The 18,324-nt window shown below is 43.5% G+C and overlaps 1 protein-coding gene across 1 annotated transcript in view; it reads left to right on the plus strand.

The window, feature by feature from the left end:
- The first annotated feature begins 2,402 nt into the window (after positions 1-2,402).
- Positions 2,403-18,324, plus strand: part of LOC126476412 (midnolin-like) — a 246,453-nt gene continuing 230,531 nt past the window's right edge. Inside the window, exons 1-2 of the mRNA XM_050103540.1 lie at positions 2,403-2,908; positions 3,178-3,265. Of these exons, the coding sequence (XP_049959497.1) occupies positions 2,625-2,908; positions 3,178-3,265 (372 nt within the window). The 5' untranslated portion in view covers positions 2,403-2,624. The remainder of the gene's footprint in view (positions 2,909-3,177; positions 3,266-18,324) is intronic.

Genomic DNA, 18,324 nt, shown 5'->3' on the forward strand with positions numbered 1-18,324 from the left:
GATCTTCCCCGAGGTCGGCTTCCAGTAGTTTTTCCATTCGTCTGTAAAGAATTCGTGTTAGTATTTTGCAGCCGTGACTTATTAAACTGATAGTTCGGTAATTTTCACGTCTGTCAACACCTGCTTTCTTTATGATTGGAATTATTATATTCTTCTTGAATTCTGAGGGTATTTCGCCTGTCTCATACATTTTGCTCACCAGGTGGTAGAGTTTTGTCAGGACTGGCTCTCCCAAGGCTATCAGTAGTTCTAATGGAATGTTGTCTACTCCCGGAGCTTTGTTGCGACTCAGGTCTTTCAGTGCTCTGTCAAACTCTTCACGCAGTATCATATCTCCCAATTCATCTTCATCTACATCCTCTTCCATTTCCATAATATTGTCCTCCAGTACATCGCCCTTGTATAGACCCTCTATATACTCCTTCCACCTTTCTGCTTTCCCTTATTTGCTTAGAACTGGGTTTCCATCTGAGCTCTTCATATTCATAAAAGTGGTTCTCTTTTCTGCAAAGGTTTCTTTAATTTTCCTGTAGGCAGTATCTATCTTACACCTAGTGAGATAAGCCTCTACATCCTTACATTTGTCCTCTAGCAATCCCTGCTTAGCCATTTTGCACTTCCTGTTGATTTCATTTTTGAGACGTTTGTATTCGTTTTTGCCTGCTTCATTTACTGCACTTTTATATTTTCTCCTTTCATCAATTAAATTCAATATTTCTTCTGTTACACAAGGATTTCTACTAGCCCTCGTCTTTTTACCTACTTGATCCTCTGCTGCCTTCACTACTTCATCCCTCAAAGCTACCCATTCTTCTTCTACTGTATTGCTTTCCCCCCTCCTTGTCAATTGTTCCCTTATGCTCTCCCTGAAACTCTGTACAACCTCTGCTTTAATCAGTTTATCCAGGTCCCATCTCCTGAAACTACCACCTTTTCGTAGTTTCTTCAGTTTTAATCTACAGTTCATAACCAATAGATTGTGGTCAGAGTCCACATCTGCCCCTGGAAATGTCTTACAACTTAAAACCTGGTTCCTAAATCTCTGTCTTACCATTATATAATCTATCTGAAACCTCTCAGTATCTCCAGGCTTCTTCCATGTATACAACCTTCTTTTATGATTCTTGAACCAAGTGTTAGCTATGATTAACTTGTGCTCTGTGCAAAATTCTACCAGACGGCTTCCTCTTTCATTTCTTAGCCCCAATGCATATTCACCTACTACGTTTCCTTCTCTCCCTTTTCCTACTGACGAATTCCAGTCACCCATGACTATTAAATTTTAGTCTCCCTTCACTATCTGAATAATTTCTTTGCTTTCATCATACATTTCTTCGTCATCTGCAGAGCTAGTCGGCATATAAACTCGTACTACTGAGGTAGGCGTGGGCTTCGTGTCTATCTTGGCCATAATAATGCGTTCACTATGCTGTTTGTAGTAGCTTACCCACATTCCTATTCATTATTAAACCTACTCCTGCATTACCCCTATTTGATTTTGTGTTTATAACCCTGCGGTCACCTGACCAGAAGTCTTGTACCTCCTGCCACCGAACTCCACTAATTCCCACTGTATCTAACTTTAACCTATCCATTTCCGTTTTTAAAGTTTCTAACCTACTTGCCCGATTAAGGGATCTGACATTCCACGCTCCGATCCGTAGAACAATTTTCGATGTCCTGATAATGACATCCTCTTGAGTAGCCCCGCCTGGAGATCCGAATGGGAGTTTACCACAAGAAACCCTTTCAATAAAACAGTCCATTTTTAATTTATATGGATGTGGGTTAATTACTTAAAATTAACCCTTTCTAGAGAAAATTAAAAAAGCAAAATTGTCGTGTTGCAGAACATTTGTAGAGGCTGGTATTTATAGCAGAATTGGAGATCTACTACTATCAAGTACGCATTAGTTTATCACAGTTTCACTCAGCAGAAACATTTCGCTTATCATCCAACGTTGTCCTTTAGACCTTTAACATCGTCTCTTTGCAAAACATGCAGTAAAATCTTATTCTGTAAAAAATAAATTTAAATATTTAATGAGCGAACACTTATGACGCTGAGCCCGCCATCTACAGAGTTTTCTATGAATTACTTGAGTTATCCCTGACGTTCTCGCATGTTTCGTCAAACGTTTTAGTGGAGTTATTTTCCTGCTGAGAACTTTTACAGGCACAAAATCCATTTTTATTTACGATTTAGGTTTCTTAACAGATTTATATCAAAGTCGTGTAAGCATTAAAGTCTTCATATTTGGGTAGAATGTACGTTCGCTTACATGACGCTAGAGCGCACAGTTGTTACTGAACAAGTGAACGGAGCGACGACCGCAGCGCCACTGTCGCGCCTCTCTCCACCACGGACGGTGGGAGGGATACGAGACTGGATCGTGCCTCAGTCGCGGACGGAAGGTGGTGGGGTGCGGTACAAGCCCTAGGGAGTAGTGTAGTTAGTGCGGTTACTTTTTTTTTACGTTTATTTTGTGATAATTGAGTTTTTCTACCGGACACTTGCTGGAAAATTGTGCGCCGAGGCAGTAAATAAGTAAGCTATCCACGGCTAGTAAAGAGTGTGTGCGTGTGCTCCTTCGTGCGTGAGTGCGCGCAGACACACGCAGACAATGGATAGTGGCAGTGCGAGCAGCGGTGGAACGTCGGAAGCAGCGAAGCCGGAGGCTGCTGCGACTACGGCAACCTCGCCGCACCCGGGGTGTGGCTGCGCCGCGTCGGCGTCTGCGTCTTCCTCGTCGTCGTCATCAAGCCTGACCGTCAGGGTCACTCCGACGACGGGCGGGCAGTTCGATTTACAGGCTTCGAAGACGGACACAGTTGAGACACTGAAAAAACTGATTTCGAAAAAGCTGAAAGTGCCCAAGGAGCGCATATGCCTGTTACACAGGGACAGGTGAGACAGCTGTCTTATTAAATACGCAACCTCCCGGCGTAGGCTACGTGGCGTTTGCTTGGTGTGAGAAGTGGTACGGGGAACTAATGAATAGGCCAAGCGTTGTTCATTTAATGTAAGGGAGAATGTATTTTCTCTAAGATTGAGGGCGCCTTAGTTTAAAATTAGGGACGTCATGGTTTCGGAGAGGGCGACATTTTAGAATAACTGCACGTTTTTACTTCTTGTGAACCTCATTAGAGCGTGCTGATACAGCCTTTCTGTTATAGGCAACTGCGCGAAGGAACTTTGCAAGAAAACCAGCTTGTGGACGGTAGCAGACTAACCTTATTACCCAGTGTCGAGACTGGTTTGCTGGTGAGTAGAACAGTCATACTTCAGCATTACACATTTTGGGGGTAGCGGACAAATTGTGAACGTTTGTGTATCTTGTCGCCTTTCTTACTGTTCTTCCTTGGGTTGCTAAGCTATCCCGGCTAGACAGATTTTGCAGGTCGTTTGAAATCGTGGTTTCTCGGCTTCACATGATCTGGGCTCTTCTTTTTGGTGATAGTCCCCGTGCACTGTTGCCGCTTGTTGCGTGGCTTTGTTGCTACGCTCTGGCTGTCCGCCGAGCAGAAGCTGAGCGCCGCCCCTCTCCACCGCCCCCTCACCCGGCGGGCATCTCCCTGTCCCGGGAGCTTGGCGTCGTGCTCTGGGGTCCGCAGGGGAGGTAGGCTTGGTGCCCGCTGCCTTGGCCACACCCTGGCAGGGCCCATATCACCACTGTTTACCGAGCTACTATCAGTAGGTTACGATCAGATGTAGCCTTTAGAAGCTTGGCGCTTGTGTTCCTAGGTGTATTGTCAAGACTTCGGTTCGCCACATGCAAATTGATGTATTAGAAGAAATGGGATTACGGCCGTCGTCCTGCTCACTCGCATAACGGTGGTTTTAGCAGTTTCACGGATAATTAGAACCGGAAGTCGGATACCGTACTGTTGTATTTGCATTTCTTCAATAGAAGTCTGTTATTCATAGAATATCAGAAGAAAATTGCCTCGTCGTAAAGTTTCCTGAGCAGGAAAACACTGCCGAAAAAGCTGACAAAGCACTGAAGACCAACAGGGACAGCTCAAGTAGAATAACAAGACTGTAGATGGCGAGATGAATGTACGTCAGATTCACTCGTTAAATATTTAACTTTGTTTCGCAGATAACATGTGAGATGCTTGTTGAATAGTGAGCAACTTTTGAACTTTGTGTCGAATCTGGATACATGCTTGTGGTGGAGCATTGGTTAAGACAGTGGACTCTCATTCGGGAGGAAATTCCCGCAGACCACCCAGGTTCTGGCTTATTGCGAATTCCCTAAATCTTTTAAGAGACATTAGAGTAATTCCTTCTAACAGAATGCTGCCGATTTCCTTCTTATCCAAATAAAAGCATGTGGTCCACACGTAAATGTGAACGGGACGTTGAACTGCTGTAAAGCCGTCAAACAGGCAAAGAATCTCGCGCAATACTGTGACTCTCCATATTTCGGTAGCGGATAAGGGCTTGTAATAGGCTGTAAGGGGCCGCAAAACACTTACCTGGTAGTGTATGAAAACTTTGTTGGGAGGCGGGATATACGTTCAAAGCTGTGGAGCAAATTTGTTTCAGCGGTAGATATACAACATCGGACACTTATAGTAGTATAATCCAGGGCATCACAAATAGAGGCCACCTTTCAGACAGTCGCTAATACATCGGTGTACAGTTTGCTGTGGAAGGTCTCGTAACGTATCCTCAATACAGATGGTAACATTGCTAAGTTTCACTTTCAGAGAAGAGCCAATGATTCCAAATAGAAGAAATCCTATACCGGCATTGTTACAGCTCTCCACTATCAATGAAACAAAGAACAAGCGGACTCGGCGTTTGCAACAAAATCTAAGAAATACTACGTTGATTTTTACATCAGCCCAAATAAAAACTCAGTCACATTGTGTTGATAACCTCAAGAATATACCTATGATAAATAGTACTTTTGTGACTAGACGATGGGGTCCTAAACAAGGTTTCACAATTGTGGCACCCTGGGTCAAAACTGGTAAGGCATGAAGCCCTCCAGATAATGTACAGACCGAAAATAGTTGTTCAGGAACACAGTGCAACGGGAGACTGAAATCTCAGTAAACTTGTAATAGACCGATACCGAAGCCCTCGTGCACGGTACTAACACATCGGTACGCTTAAAAAAGACACGGCTATATTTTTGGTATCGCACCAGTCTTAACCAGCTAAAATGCTAGGTTGCAAGTTAAGTCTCGGTCTTCCGTTAGGACAACGTGTATCCTGAAATGTAACACTAGTGGGGAATCTCGCTAGAGCCTATTGCTAAGATTTACCAGAGAATAAAGTCAAAGAACAAATACTTTATATCGTGCTCGCAGTCATATGTGAGAAGTGTGTGATCATTACCTAGAGCACATCCATAAGTTAAGACGGGTAACTCTTGTTAATTTCGTAGTTAATGGCTAGTTAATTTTGAGACTCGCTGTTAGTATCCATTATACTCTAGTGTTTTCAAAGTGATACTGAATTTATAAGTATGTGGCAGGGCAGAAAGCTAGCGCGTTTTGAATATTCCCTCGAGGGAATGGGGAGGGGCAGCTCCCCTTGATTATTTCCCGTAAATATTTCCACGAAATACAGGAAAGCGGGCCGCAATTAATTGCTGTTGAAAATATACTACACGATGCGGTAACTATAGTTATGGGCCTACGGTATATGGTCTCTGTTGATTATGCTTGTAACGCAGCCTTGCAATGGCAGGTGTACTGTAGCTGCCATAGGTTTCTGCCTCTGCAACAATTAACGTGGCACTTTAACTGTGCGATTGAGAAAGATTTTCAATCTGCCGCGACAGCTATGTTGAGACTTGTAACGCACGAAGGAAGTATGTCGTAAACGTATAGTTCGGCAGTGTTTCGGAAAGTTTGTTTCACCAAGACTTTGATGTTACGGGTTAGTTATCGGGACACATACTAATCTGTTACCTCGTTCAAAATCACTGAAAGTCAAAACATTCGCGACTACCATTCTACAGTGGCAATATTCACCCCACCTGAACATGAAAAATGTCAGATAATGCGACAACAAACCTCATAGTTCATACGCTAGTCATTCGACAAACCTCACATAATCTGACGGAATTACTGTTCAAAAGCTATTACGAGACGCGACTACTTCGTGGCCAATGAGTAAAGCTGTTGCAACCTTGCCAACGTTATTTAAGGGAGCGTTATGTTACTATAGGCCTGCCAGTATTAATTTAACTAATGAGCTCAAGTGTTTGTAACCAAAATATTACGAAAAAGTTTTAAAACTGCAGGATTCTTTGGTGTCACGATTTACTTTCGGTAGGGACCTTAAATATGCGCACTGAAAATTGCCAGCGCGTTGTTGTACGTTAACGTAAGTCACTTCAGGACTTTGTGCTACAATAATAATGCAGTGGGAATGTATTCACATCTGTTGGACGAATGTTATGAAAACACACACCAAACGGACATTTCACGTCACATGCAACGAAAATCTGTAACGCAACCATCTGTGTGTGGCGTGTTTATAGTTTTGTATTATTTACATTTTAGGACAATTAATCTGTAAAAAACACACCATTTCATAAAGAAAGCGTGTAAACCGTCTGAGGATGAATCACAAAGATTCGAAACCGGTAACGATATCCTTAGAATAAAGGAACTGGAAGTAAATTTGTGGTTGGTTGCTGTCCCAACACCAACTTCGGGACTTTAATTTCAAAGATGAAGTACCAAGTACACACTCCAAACGCTGTGTACCTTGCATCTAATTTGTAAAGTTCGAGCTGATGTCCCATTTTCGACGGTTGATTGGATTGCTTGAGGCGAACCCATTGTATTTTGCTTTGGGATCTTAGTTGACATGACCTACACTGCAGTAGTTGGATGGTGTAGCTCTTTTTCAGATAAAAGGGCTCTTAGTTTTTCGTCACACTAAGACTGATCTTTGAGTTGCATTGAGAAAGGGGTCTGTCAGAACACATTTATTTCGAAAGATTCATTCTGTAGTTATTCTTTAATTCTTCTGACTCATCGTCTAGATACGTTAGCTACAGCCACTTATATCGCTTTTAAGTATATATAAAATATGTAAGCCAGCAACTGGAAAATATTGTGCAGCATATAAACCATATACACATAGGGACATTTTTCGCATTGGTAATAGTAAAGGTACTAGTTCTCGTAACTCGGTAGAAAATTTTTTTTTTCACAGGTGTCTATAAACCAGCAGTGGCGTTGAACCGAAGTACAGTACGTTGCCTTTTCTGCGAAATGAAGACGTTGCATTTTCACAATGCTTCGATGCATGCTGGCACGTCATTCTCGCCTTTATCGACACAGTAATTACATCAGTTTACAGTTCAATAGCCGGACTTGCGTGACGTACTGGTCATAGACTGCGGAAAAGTCTGGCGTTCCGAGAAGATCGTAGAATAGCTATCGTTCGGCTACCACTGTAACATATTTCATGGTATGTAGTGTAAACGGATCACGCGCTCGTTAAAATATGTACCAAAGTAAAAGCTTTTTATTAATCAGTTGAAATAGGTCGACGACCTTGCTGTTTAGTTCCCTCCTCCAGATCAACCAACACACACTTGAAATAAACACGCTGTCTCTTAGCCGTAGGAGTGTCCGTATCTTCACCATCCATTTACATTACATGAGATACCGTATAGTCAGGTAAACACCCCAGGAACCGATTCAGTCTCAGAGGACTGAATTAAGAGATTCTCGACAGAAATAAGAAACGAACAGAATCTTTTAGCATTGACAGGAAAGTCCGAGCTTTCAATGTAGCTACTAGTTAAGTTTCATTTGGCCCCGAGGCTTGCACAAGGTAGGCTAGTTTGGAGAGCCCCATCAGACAAGTCTTTTGACTGAGGACCATACGTTAATTACCCGTCCACGAACTCACCTAACACACAGTGACACTGAAACATTACTCTGCCTTTTCACACGAACTTTGAGAATATAAGCGGAAACAAACGTAAGAACTGCCATTTGTCCTGAAAATCCACGATATGTAATTAAAACTACATGAGGATTATCAATTATAATAAAAATTTGTAGACTTTAGAAGCATGTATCACATGGCTAAGAGGGCATTAAAGCAAATGTAAGCAATTCAAAAAAAGTACTGTTGTACGACACAGCAAGCTACAAAATTAAGCAGAAAGCTTAAGTAATACTAACGCAAATTTAAATACATTCAGCGTGTGCTATAAATATTGCTACCTAGCGAATGACTTGGGAAGTGCATCATACCACAAGACTACCAATTACCGTTTGATATCACATTGAAGCAACTGAAGAATCTTTTAGCAAACTAAGCCACGAATTATCATTGTTTTGTCTAATGGAATCGAAGAATGGGTAAATGAATTCAAACTGCACTAAACTGTCTTGATTGCACTAAATCTTAGTGACTTAAGATACTGTAGGACTCGAAAGTATAAGAAAGTTCTTAGTTAGTATCCTGATGCTGACATGATCAGTAGTTGGTATATGTAAAAAGAAAGCTTTAAGATCTATTTTCTACGGTGTAAGGTAAGAACGTTGTTAACTTGGTAGCACAAATTCTGTCCTCAAATTTGACTGCTGTTAACCTTGTCCGTGACGAATGTATAAAAAACTATAGGCTGGTTCACACTCGGCCGTAATTTAGTTATGTCAAATGAGGTAGCAACTAAACGTTTCTTAACGACGTCTAGTAAAATTGAGTTAAATTGTTTGATCGGCAAGATCGAATAATCGTAGCCAGTGAAGTGGCTTCCCCCAGCCCAGCTCACTTGCCTATGAGCTTTACTGTACCCGTGTGAACAGTCTTCGTTCCGCTGTCTCTTCTTAGTCACTGTTACTTGTAGGTCTGCAACATGGCTCGTCGGAGTGACGGTACAACGGTTTTTGTTTCTGTAAGAGTTTTTGTGCCACGTGGAATGTCCTCTGTACAAAAATTTAAAAAACTAACTAAGCAGGAAAGACGGGAAAATGGGGGCTTCAGTAGAAGATTAAACAGAAAATCAGAAGTATCAGGTCGGTATGCAGTTGCGTTTTTTTCGGAAGCAAATTGGATGCTCATTCAAATCTTTGCCCAACCCATTTTCTCTTTATCTCCTTAGTTTCAATCTCTTCTTCCACCTCTTCCGGTATACCGAATCATGTTGCAGCGCACATGCGACAACAGTGGACACAGGACTGCAACTTATTCGCTACTTGGTCGCGAAGTAGAGCTTCTAAATAACTTATTTCACTGAATTGCTGGCATAGTGTAAACCATCCTTTCTGGTGGGTAAATGGTTTTTCTGCTGCTTCGGTAGCCCGTACATGAATTTCTTTTGTGACGTAGTGGGATTTTTGTCTACGCGGATACAATCCCACTTAATGTTAGAATTCTTCAGTGAGTTATTGGTAGGTGGTTGCTTGCGTATATAACTTTACTGTGCTGAGTTCAACTTCTGATGAACTGAGAAGCTCCATGTATGAGAACGCGCCATGTTTTTTTAGATTTATTATTTCTGGATTGGAGGTAGTGGATATAACAAGGTAATGCAGAAATAAATCCTAAGGTCGGTTTGAACACCACAGTGGCTTACTAGGCATGGTCCTAATGGAGGTGGAATGCCGTTGCATTCGTCTAATTTTTTGACTATCCCAGCCAGTTACCTGGTGACAGACCGTGTAACGCGTACTTACGTCAGTGCAGCCTAATAGTGCCCACATTAAAAACGCCGCTAGAAGCGATTAAAGCACTGGGCCAGTGAGCACTGAAATATTTTTATTGGGATTGGACGTGAAGTGCCTACTAGAGACTGTAGGCGTCCAGCGAGCCTTTCTCGCGTGTCGCAACGACGCGCTGGAGAGGCTGCTAGCGCGGCCGGCTGACCTTGGTCGCCGCGGCGGCGGCGGCAGGCTGCTGCGGCGGGCCGGCTGGTCGTGACGTCAACGGCTATCGACCGTCGCGCCGGCCGGTCGACTGTGGCCGCCAGCGCGACATCCTGCTGCAGCGCCCCTCCCCTCCCCGTCTCTTGCCTTCTGGGGCATTTCATTTCTTTCTACCCGCCAGCAACACGGTTTCGTGAATCACATATGCGGCGTACGACTTATCGGTGGCTTCTCTGGGTTGTGATATTTTCACCTCTGATAGAATTCGTTTCCTCCAGTCATTATAGCTGGATATCATTCGTCCGCGTTTGCTTAAAGTTGCCACACAGTGAAGATCTTAGTGTGCAACACAAGTAGATTTTCTCATCCTTGCGAGGTAATGGATTCTGTACCTCCCTTATTACAGAAACATCACTGTCAGGGGATACAGTCTCCTTAAACCATATTAGACATTAATATAGATATGTCCACCGTTTACCTTCCACAGCTATAGCTCTGCGGGGGACACTTCCTGTGATGTACTGGATGTCTGAAAGGATCGCAGCCCATTCTTAAACAGGCGAAAGCGTAGAAGGTAGTGGTATTTATTGCAGGCTTGGGGTCTGGAACGCATTAGAGCCCAGTCCAAAGGTGTTCCGCTAGATTCGGGTCGTGATTCTGGGCAAACAAGTTCATATCAGGAATGTTACTGTCTACAAGCCATTGCTTCGCAGATGCTGCTTTGCACAGCGATTTGTGATGCTTCTACCAACAATCGTCGTCCTCAAACTGTGCCTCACAGGTTCGCAGTAAGCAATGCTGTGATATGTCGCAGTTAACGTTTTCTTAAGCGCCGTGAGCGGACTACACCCTAACCACGAAAATCACTCCCATACCGTAACATCCACATCTTCCGTACTTCATTAACCGCACTATGCGCGATGGCAGGTAAAGTTCCGCAGGCATTCTCCAAACCCATCCTTCAGATTGCCACAGGTTGTAACGTGTATTCATTTCAAATCGTGTCTTCCCAGCCATCCGCTGCCATTGGCGACGCTCTTTACATCTGAAGCGTTATTTACCATTGGCTACATAAATGTGCCGGTGATGAGCTGCAGTTCCACTATACGATTGCACTGCAGTGTTCAGTACGCAACTGCCTAGTCTTGGTTTAACTATGGTTGCTCTGAGTCACTTCAGTTAAATCGCACGAGCAATCGACTCGGACAGCTGTAAAGAACTGAATTGTTCCTGATGGGTTGGTTTGTTACTTTAGGAGTAACTGAGCTCCCCTGACCGAGCTGTGCTGCTGTTATTGCTTTTCTACTGACAACACAAAGCTCGCGCCCCCCCCCCCCCCCCCCCCCCAATTTCAGCATTCTTTCTGCGTCCCAAGTGTGTGTGTGTGTGTAGTCACTGGACGTAGTGCTTCTCCTACCTTTGCCGTTACCGCGTGTTTGTGGTTGTCTTCACCTTTTGGACTTTACTTTAGTGGCAACGCATTAAAACCATGCCATCGTTTAAACTGGTGGTAAATACGGCTTTCGTAGGAGTGTCCGCATAAGTCAGTGTAGATAATGTGGTGAACAGTTAAGAGGTAGCGAATTAGTTACAACGTGCACCTCAGCACAGTTACATTAACAAGCTGCTAAGTATGGGACGAATGTCGATCAGTATCTGATTTATACTTTGTCTATTTAATCCGCGAAAAATTAGTTGTAAGAGGACTGTTCAAATATTTTTTTTTTGTTTTTTTTTTGACAGCATACCTTTTCTCATGCTCATAATTTGATGGTCCTTCTCGTAGTATTCTCCCATGAATGCGATGCACTTGTGCCAGAGTTTCTGCCAGTCTTCAAATACATGCTGGAAACCATTTTTTTGAGAGGACCTTCAAAATCTCCTCTGCAGCCTTCACCACTGCTTCTGATGTTTGATAATGGCTCCCACGAAGGCTTTTCTTCATTTTAGAGAATAGAACATGGGGCTGAATCCGGACTATAGGGAGGAGGGTGAGAATGCTCTTAACGTTGGTTTTTGCAAGACATTCAGCAGCAACATTGGCAATATGCTGCCGCGCATTATCGTGGTGCAGCACCCAGCCTGCTTCACGAAAATGTGGTCTTTTGCGCCTGATATGGACTTGAAATGCTCTTCAGGATATCCCTATAGTATTTTCCAGTTGTGTGTGTGCAGGTACAACATGCTGATAAACCATTCCATGAATATCAAAGAATGAGATGACCATAACTTTCCCAGCAGAAGCAAACACTTTTGCTTTTTTGGGAGTTAGTGATGGAGACTTCCATTCTGAGCTCTGCTGTTTGCCCTCAGGATCAAAATGATGGAGCAAAGTTTAATCATCAGTGATTACATTCGAAAAACAAACTCCGGATCTTCGTCTAATATCAACTTTAACTGCACTGCACGCGAATGTCCTTTTGTTCGGGAATCTAACAGTCTTGGAACCTATGGCGCACAAATAAGTGCCATGTGTAATTTTTAGCAACAACGTGCGGGTGTCACCCAATGAAATGTTCAGTATTTCAGAAAGTCAGGAAATTAGTCGATTCTCTCTGTGACAGCAGCTGTTTTTTCTTCCGTAACAGCAGTAACTGGAACACTGTGTCCACCTTCCTTTGAAATTGTCTCAGCTCTTTAAACTTTTTAAACCATATTCGAGCTGTGGTGTAGGGAAGAACTCTCCATAGGCATCTTGTAACATTGTATAGCCCTCAGCTGAAGATTTGTTGAGGAAAGCACAAATTCAGTGCCGCATATTGTTCCTCACGTGTAACCTCCATTGCAGTGGTAGGCGATACTGAACCCATGACCTTGCCTGCCACTCACAAGCGGGAACCAGGAGACCCAAAAGTGAAACTACTATGGCGTCTTTGTTGCACATTAAGCTAACAGAATATAATATTAAATTTTAGCGCGAGAAATTGACCATCAAAATAATTACGATCATTCTTTATTGAAAAGTTCTCGTAACTTTCGTCGTTATTCGTCCATTCAGACTAGGCATGGGAAATACGAAGGCAATGTGTCTAAAATTTCATATTCTTCACAAAGCTTGCGCCCCCCTCCCTCCCAAGGAGAGGAGTGTCTGTGAACACGCATCTTAAGTCATGATTCAGCGGTACACTGATAACAAGGTACCTTGGACTTAATGATCAATGCTACCACAGTTTGACATTTTGCTGTTTATTCAGTGACTATTATATTTACAACCTTTGTCTGCAGTCCTGTAAAATAGTATAGAAATAGTACATCATTTGAGCTTGACTTCTTAATTGGCCTGACTAAGATAAACATACCAGTTACCGCCTCCATTGGACAGCGGTTGCTGTCATTTGTCGCTCGTGCGAAAGTCCCGTCCACATAGATATAATCAATGGATACTTCTTACTTGAAAGAATAGAATTAGCTAAACGCAGTATAACCTCCAGTATACCAGAACTTCGTATTAAAAGGCAAAGCAGATGCACATCGTATAATATGAGCATATGCCCGTAAGAGTGCAGCACTATTCTCCAGAGATGCTTTGTCTCCAAAATTCCTGAATTTTTCGTGACGTCGGGGAGAAATCTCCACACACTGCGGAACTTTAGGTTGACAAGCCTGCCTGAAGCTGTCGTGAGGGTTGCCTGTGTTACTATATTAACTTAGTTTTCGCAAGCATAATTAACAGCAGGTTCTTAGAATTTTTTAAAAATTTCTTCACAGTGAAAGAAAAAAAGAATCACGCTCCCTGCGCTCTCGTCACTTCTGCATTGCAGAACGAGGGGACGCAGTGGTTGACAGTAGACTATTATATTTGTGCTCTGCATTCTCATTCACTAATGCAGGGATAGTTCTCGAAATGGTTTACTCGCTATCGCCCCTTCGCCATCCAACTGATTATGAACTCTGTTCTCGTGTTCCTTTCGACCTTAGCCAAGAGTGTAATATTTCCTTTAATCTCGTCGTGTTCTGCGTGAGCGATAGTTCACTTTGTTTGAGGTAGTGCGCAGGTAATTGCATTCTTGCGGCTGCAGGGGAACTGGTTACCTGAGCACTATACTGTCCTCATAACACCGGACACTTGGGTAGATGGAGGCACTCGCGTTAAATCCAGCCGTAAGGTGTCAATAGAACTGAAGGCTAACTTAAGTGCGGTTGGCATGGTGAACACCGAAACGGGACACAGGTAGTCAGAGCCCTGTGGAATCCGCCGATTACGAGCACTTTACGTCCTGTTGTGCACTTAAGACCCATGTCCACACAGGCCAAACATTCGGACAGAAGGACGTCTGGAATGTTTCCTACAATGGGAGAATGCGGTGTCAAACCCCCGTTGAAAGTCAGAGGACTTCCAACAAACAAGCATTCCCGGCAGATGTTTACTTTGTCTGCTCTGAATTCTCGATACGGATAAGCGAATATATTTTGTTGGTAGGAGCTGGTGGTTGTGCTTGGAGGTCTCGAAATGGTGGAAATTTATGCCCCTTTAGTGACTAGCCGTAAAGACTGTACGGGGGTTTTCTCGGAGGTCTGAAGCGGGCCACAAATGTATTGGAGTGACAGTCTTGGTCTGATAACTTGGTGCAGGAGCAGCTAGGCGTGGTTTATACACGGCTCCACTCCACACATAGCAGCCAGGGACAGCGCAGCCGTGGTAAGAATGCAATTACGTGGACGCGGTAGTGAAGTGCGTATGTCAGTAGCGTGGACGCCCTTCCTCACCAGCCTTACGGACCAGTGAGGAACAACAAGACTCTTAGAGGACTGGTATCGAGGAAGGACCTGGCCATCATCAACCAACACCCTGTCTTCACGCCCACGGACTGGGAACACATCTTTGAGGTCTCAGCCCGGGGCGCGGCGGCGGGGGAAGTGCGCCCGGAAATACAACAGCATCCAGCATACCAGCAATTCCTGGAGCTCGAGAAGAACTTCACTGTGGAAGGAATGAACCGATTCATTGATCAGAATCCAGACTTCATACGCGTATTATGCCAGAAACCGTCTACTTCGCCAGACAAACCAGCGAAGTAGCCAGAGGCCCACCCCATCGAGAGGCCACACTAACAACAGAGCAGTCTAAGGAGGAACAGCAGCATCGCTGCTTAGCCTCCATCACCGCCGGACAGAGGAAGTCCGTGATCTCGAAGACTGGTGTCGTACGCACTCTCTCGCGATGGTTCTTTCTCTAATACCACGCGCATCTTAAAAGGGAAACTCCCTTCGCACCCCGCTCAGCTTTAGTGGTAAAATGGGCCAGAGGATAGCCAGTCAAAAACTCGATACAGATAAAAAAGTGAACGGTCCAATCTTAGGTATCATATGAAGAGAACTGGAACGGCCGCGGCGTCTTAGTTAACTGGTCACGGAGTTGTGTTGTAATCCCGACGACCCGTGTTCAGAACTCCCTCGTGCCATTTACTTTTGTTTTTTCACAACAGTATGAACCGACAGTCTGGTCATTGAAACGTTTCTCTTTCTGTAGTCTTGGCAGTTTCCATACTATACGTTGGTTATAGAATGAGTCTTGTGGTGGTTACCGTCGCATGTCTAAATGTGATGCATAATAAGCAGGCGAGATACCACGTAGACGTCTCATAGAAATGAAAACAACAAACGGGTGTGAACTATGTCACAACTAACGAATTAGTCAAAACTACCTAAACAGAATGCAACTTCAAAAACGTTAAAAACATCTTTTGGCAATAGCACAGAGAAACTGTGATTATGAAACTGTTTGTTCCTTTGTTGCAGCTTACGTGACGAACTATTGTTTCTTCATTTCCTTGGGGAGTGATCATTCACGTTCATACTAGTACCTATATCGGGCAAGGAGGCATATCTCATTCAGTTACAGACGTACAAATTGGATGCGTCGGTAAGAGATCATCATATTACACACGTATTGTTACTAATGCGGTGTAGGACACTCCAGACGTGTTTTCCGGTGGAGGATTCGGTTGATTTCTTGCCTTGTCATCAAAGTCTGCTGTTCCCATTCGAGCGCCACTCCCTTTCGGCTGCTAATACAGTATTTGTGCAGAATAGTGTCGTTAAGTCCCTACCTTACACCTCGCTGTTGCAAACGAACATTACACCACGACACACACAAATTAGAATAAAACAAGCAGCGAAGAAAAAAGTTCGGCATGAAAGAGGTGTGAACACGGCTCTCCCCCTTGGCAGTCCATCACTGACCATTCATCCACGACGCCTTTCTTTTTCAAGCTGCCCTATATTGAACTTCCTATGCTTTGATGTTCACTGTTTCTATTTTGCCTTTTTTCCACTGTTCAGTAAATCTTCGTGGTTTCATTCTTGATCTGTGTTCAGTTTTTGATGGGCTGTCCACTGGACCCTTTTACCACTAAATCTGAGTGGGGGTGGTGGCTGCGATGGGGAGTTAACCTTGTTAGTGTCGGGAAGTCACTGTCTACGAATCACCGTTTAAATAACAACAAAAATGTTTCCCTGGTGCTAAGTTTTGTTTTCCTCTCCCATTTGTTAAATCAGTTTTGTGCTCCCTCTTCCTGTTGCATTAAAATAATGTTCACGGTTTTATGATTGCAATCGACTAACTCTTATATGACCGGGGACAACAGTTTTTTCTAGCATCGCGCTGGTGGCGATAGTATTAAACTGTGTTTTGTATGAAATAATTAACAAATTGCAATCTTCTATGATTCATGGTCACGTGAACTTTCGTAAGCACCTTTTTACGCGAATAAATTGTGCATTTACCAGCTCAATATCTTTAATTACGTATTCAGCAGTTCCTATTTTTCTTTACATATTGTGTCCAGATACTTCTAGTATAAACGATACATGGGGTGGGGCCCCTCTGACAACCAAGGGACGTGTCTTCAATGCGCAACAGTTGAATTTTATCAAGTTGCCTAATCATTCCATCGGGTAAACTATCATTTTTGTCTGATCTGGGGTGATATTCTGCGATTAAATTTGCGTTTGGTTAACCGAGGAGTACTAATACAGGTGTCCCTGCACATCCGTCTTTGGCGTCAATGCCTAGATGGCATTATTGAATATACAAAATTGTTAAGGCTTTCGTGGCCACTTGTTGACAAATTGCCTATTGGCTTCTGTCTCGGGTTCTTCGGCCGACGTTCATCTAATGATTTTTCTGACGTTTCGCCAGCACGAGTGGCTGGCATTGTCAAAGCTTCACCCTCATAGCCGGTTCACCACCGGCAGAAGCCAATAGGCAGTTTGTCATTATTGAATATGTTACTCTTTGCTAATGCTCGCGAATGTTAAGTTCCTATAAAGTGGAACCGTTGTTTAAAGCTGGGAAAGCGTTCAGTCTGCATTTAGCGTCACTGCTCGTTGCAAGGGGACTTTCCGTCGCTGTGCTTATTATAGTCACATTATGTAACGCTGTAGCTCAGGAAGGCTCCATTCACGTTCTTGGGCGTCATCGCCAGCATGGCTGAGGTGCTAATAAAATAAGTCTAGAGTTTGTGTCCAGATGGTGCACCAAGAAAGCGCTGCCATTCCCAGAAAGGAGCGATGGTACAATTTTTTGTATGTCCAAGGCAGCTATTGTATAGTCAGTTATGGTACCGGGCCAGGTAACATTGTTTACGATGTAGAAGTGGAATGAAAACTAGTTACTGAGCCTTACCTTATACCCTTTCGCGGAACAGCCATTTCGGGAACAGGTTGCTTTATCACTGGAGATAAGAAATCAGCTCCTTCAGATCTTGCACAGTAATTTACTTTGAACCGGCTGCTTTGATTTCCGGAGGAATTCGGTTCGTAAGTGCGGACTTTGTGATATTGGTTGAATTACCAAGAGTGCTATAACCAGATTGCAATACATCATAAAAACGACGCATTTATGTCGAACACAGCACTCAGTGGATGATGACACGAAAGTTAATATTCATGGTTATAACGTAGATATTAATGTGCCGTTTTGTTGTTTCACAATTACAGTAGCTTATTCCCTTAGTTTGCTGAAAGCATGTATTGTTTGGCGGTGTAATTATTGGCGTTATTGCCGCAGTGTATCTCGATATGTAGGTATTGCTGAAATGTGTGCCATTCGCTTCATGAAACATAGTTTACAGAAAAATGTAATGAGAAGGCAAAAGCAGTTCGCAGGGCTCTAGTGGTGGGAATAGATGAGTCGCCTCTTAGCAGCTTAAGTCCGGTTCATGATTCATGGTGTACGGTGCCAGTTGTAGGTTGTTCAACGGCTTACAGGGGCTGCAGATTTGATTTCCAATATTTCATATAGTTACCGACCAAAATTAATCTACTCAAACGCCTGATATTTCTCTTTTCTGAAGCAGTCAGGAGTTTGAAGCTAAAAGTATTGCATTCTGTGCAGAATCGAGTTGGGGTTTTACTGGTGGGGTGACTAACAAGGGCTTGCATCCCTGACACTAGTGTGTCACTGGTATACATTATATTGCGACGTGCTATCGTATCTTAGGCCTAAAAAGTACATCATGT

This window comes from Schistocerca serialis, chromosome 1, assembly GCF_023864345.2.
Source record: "Schistocerca serialis cubense isolate TAMUIC-IGC-003099 chromosome 1, iqSchSeri2.2, whole genome shotgun sequence".
Lineage (NCBI taxonomy): Eukaryota > Metazoa > Arthropoda > Insecta > Orthoptera > Acrididae > Schistocerca > Schistocerca serialis.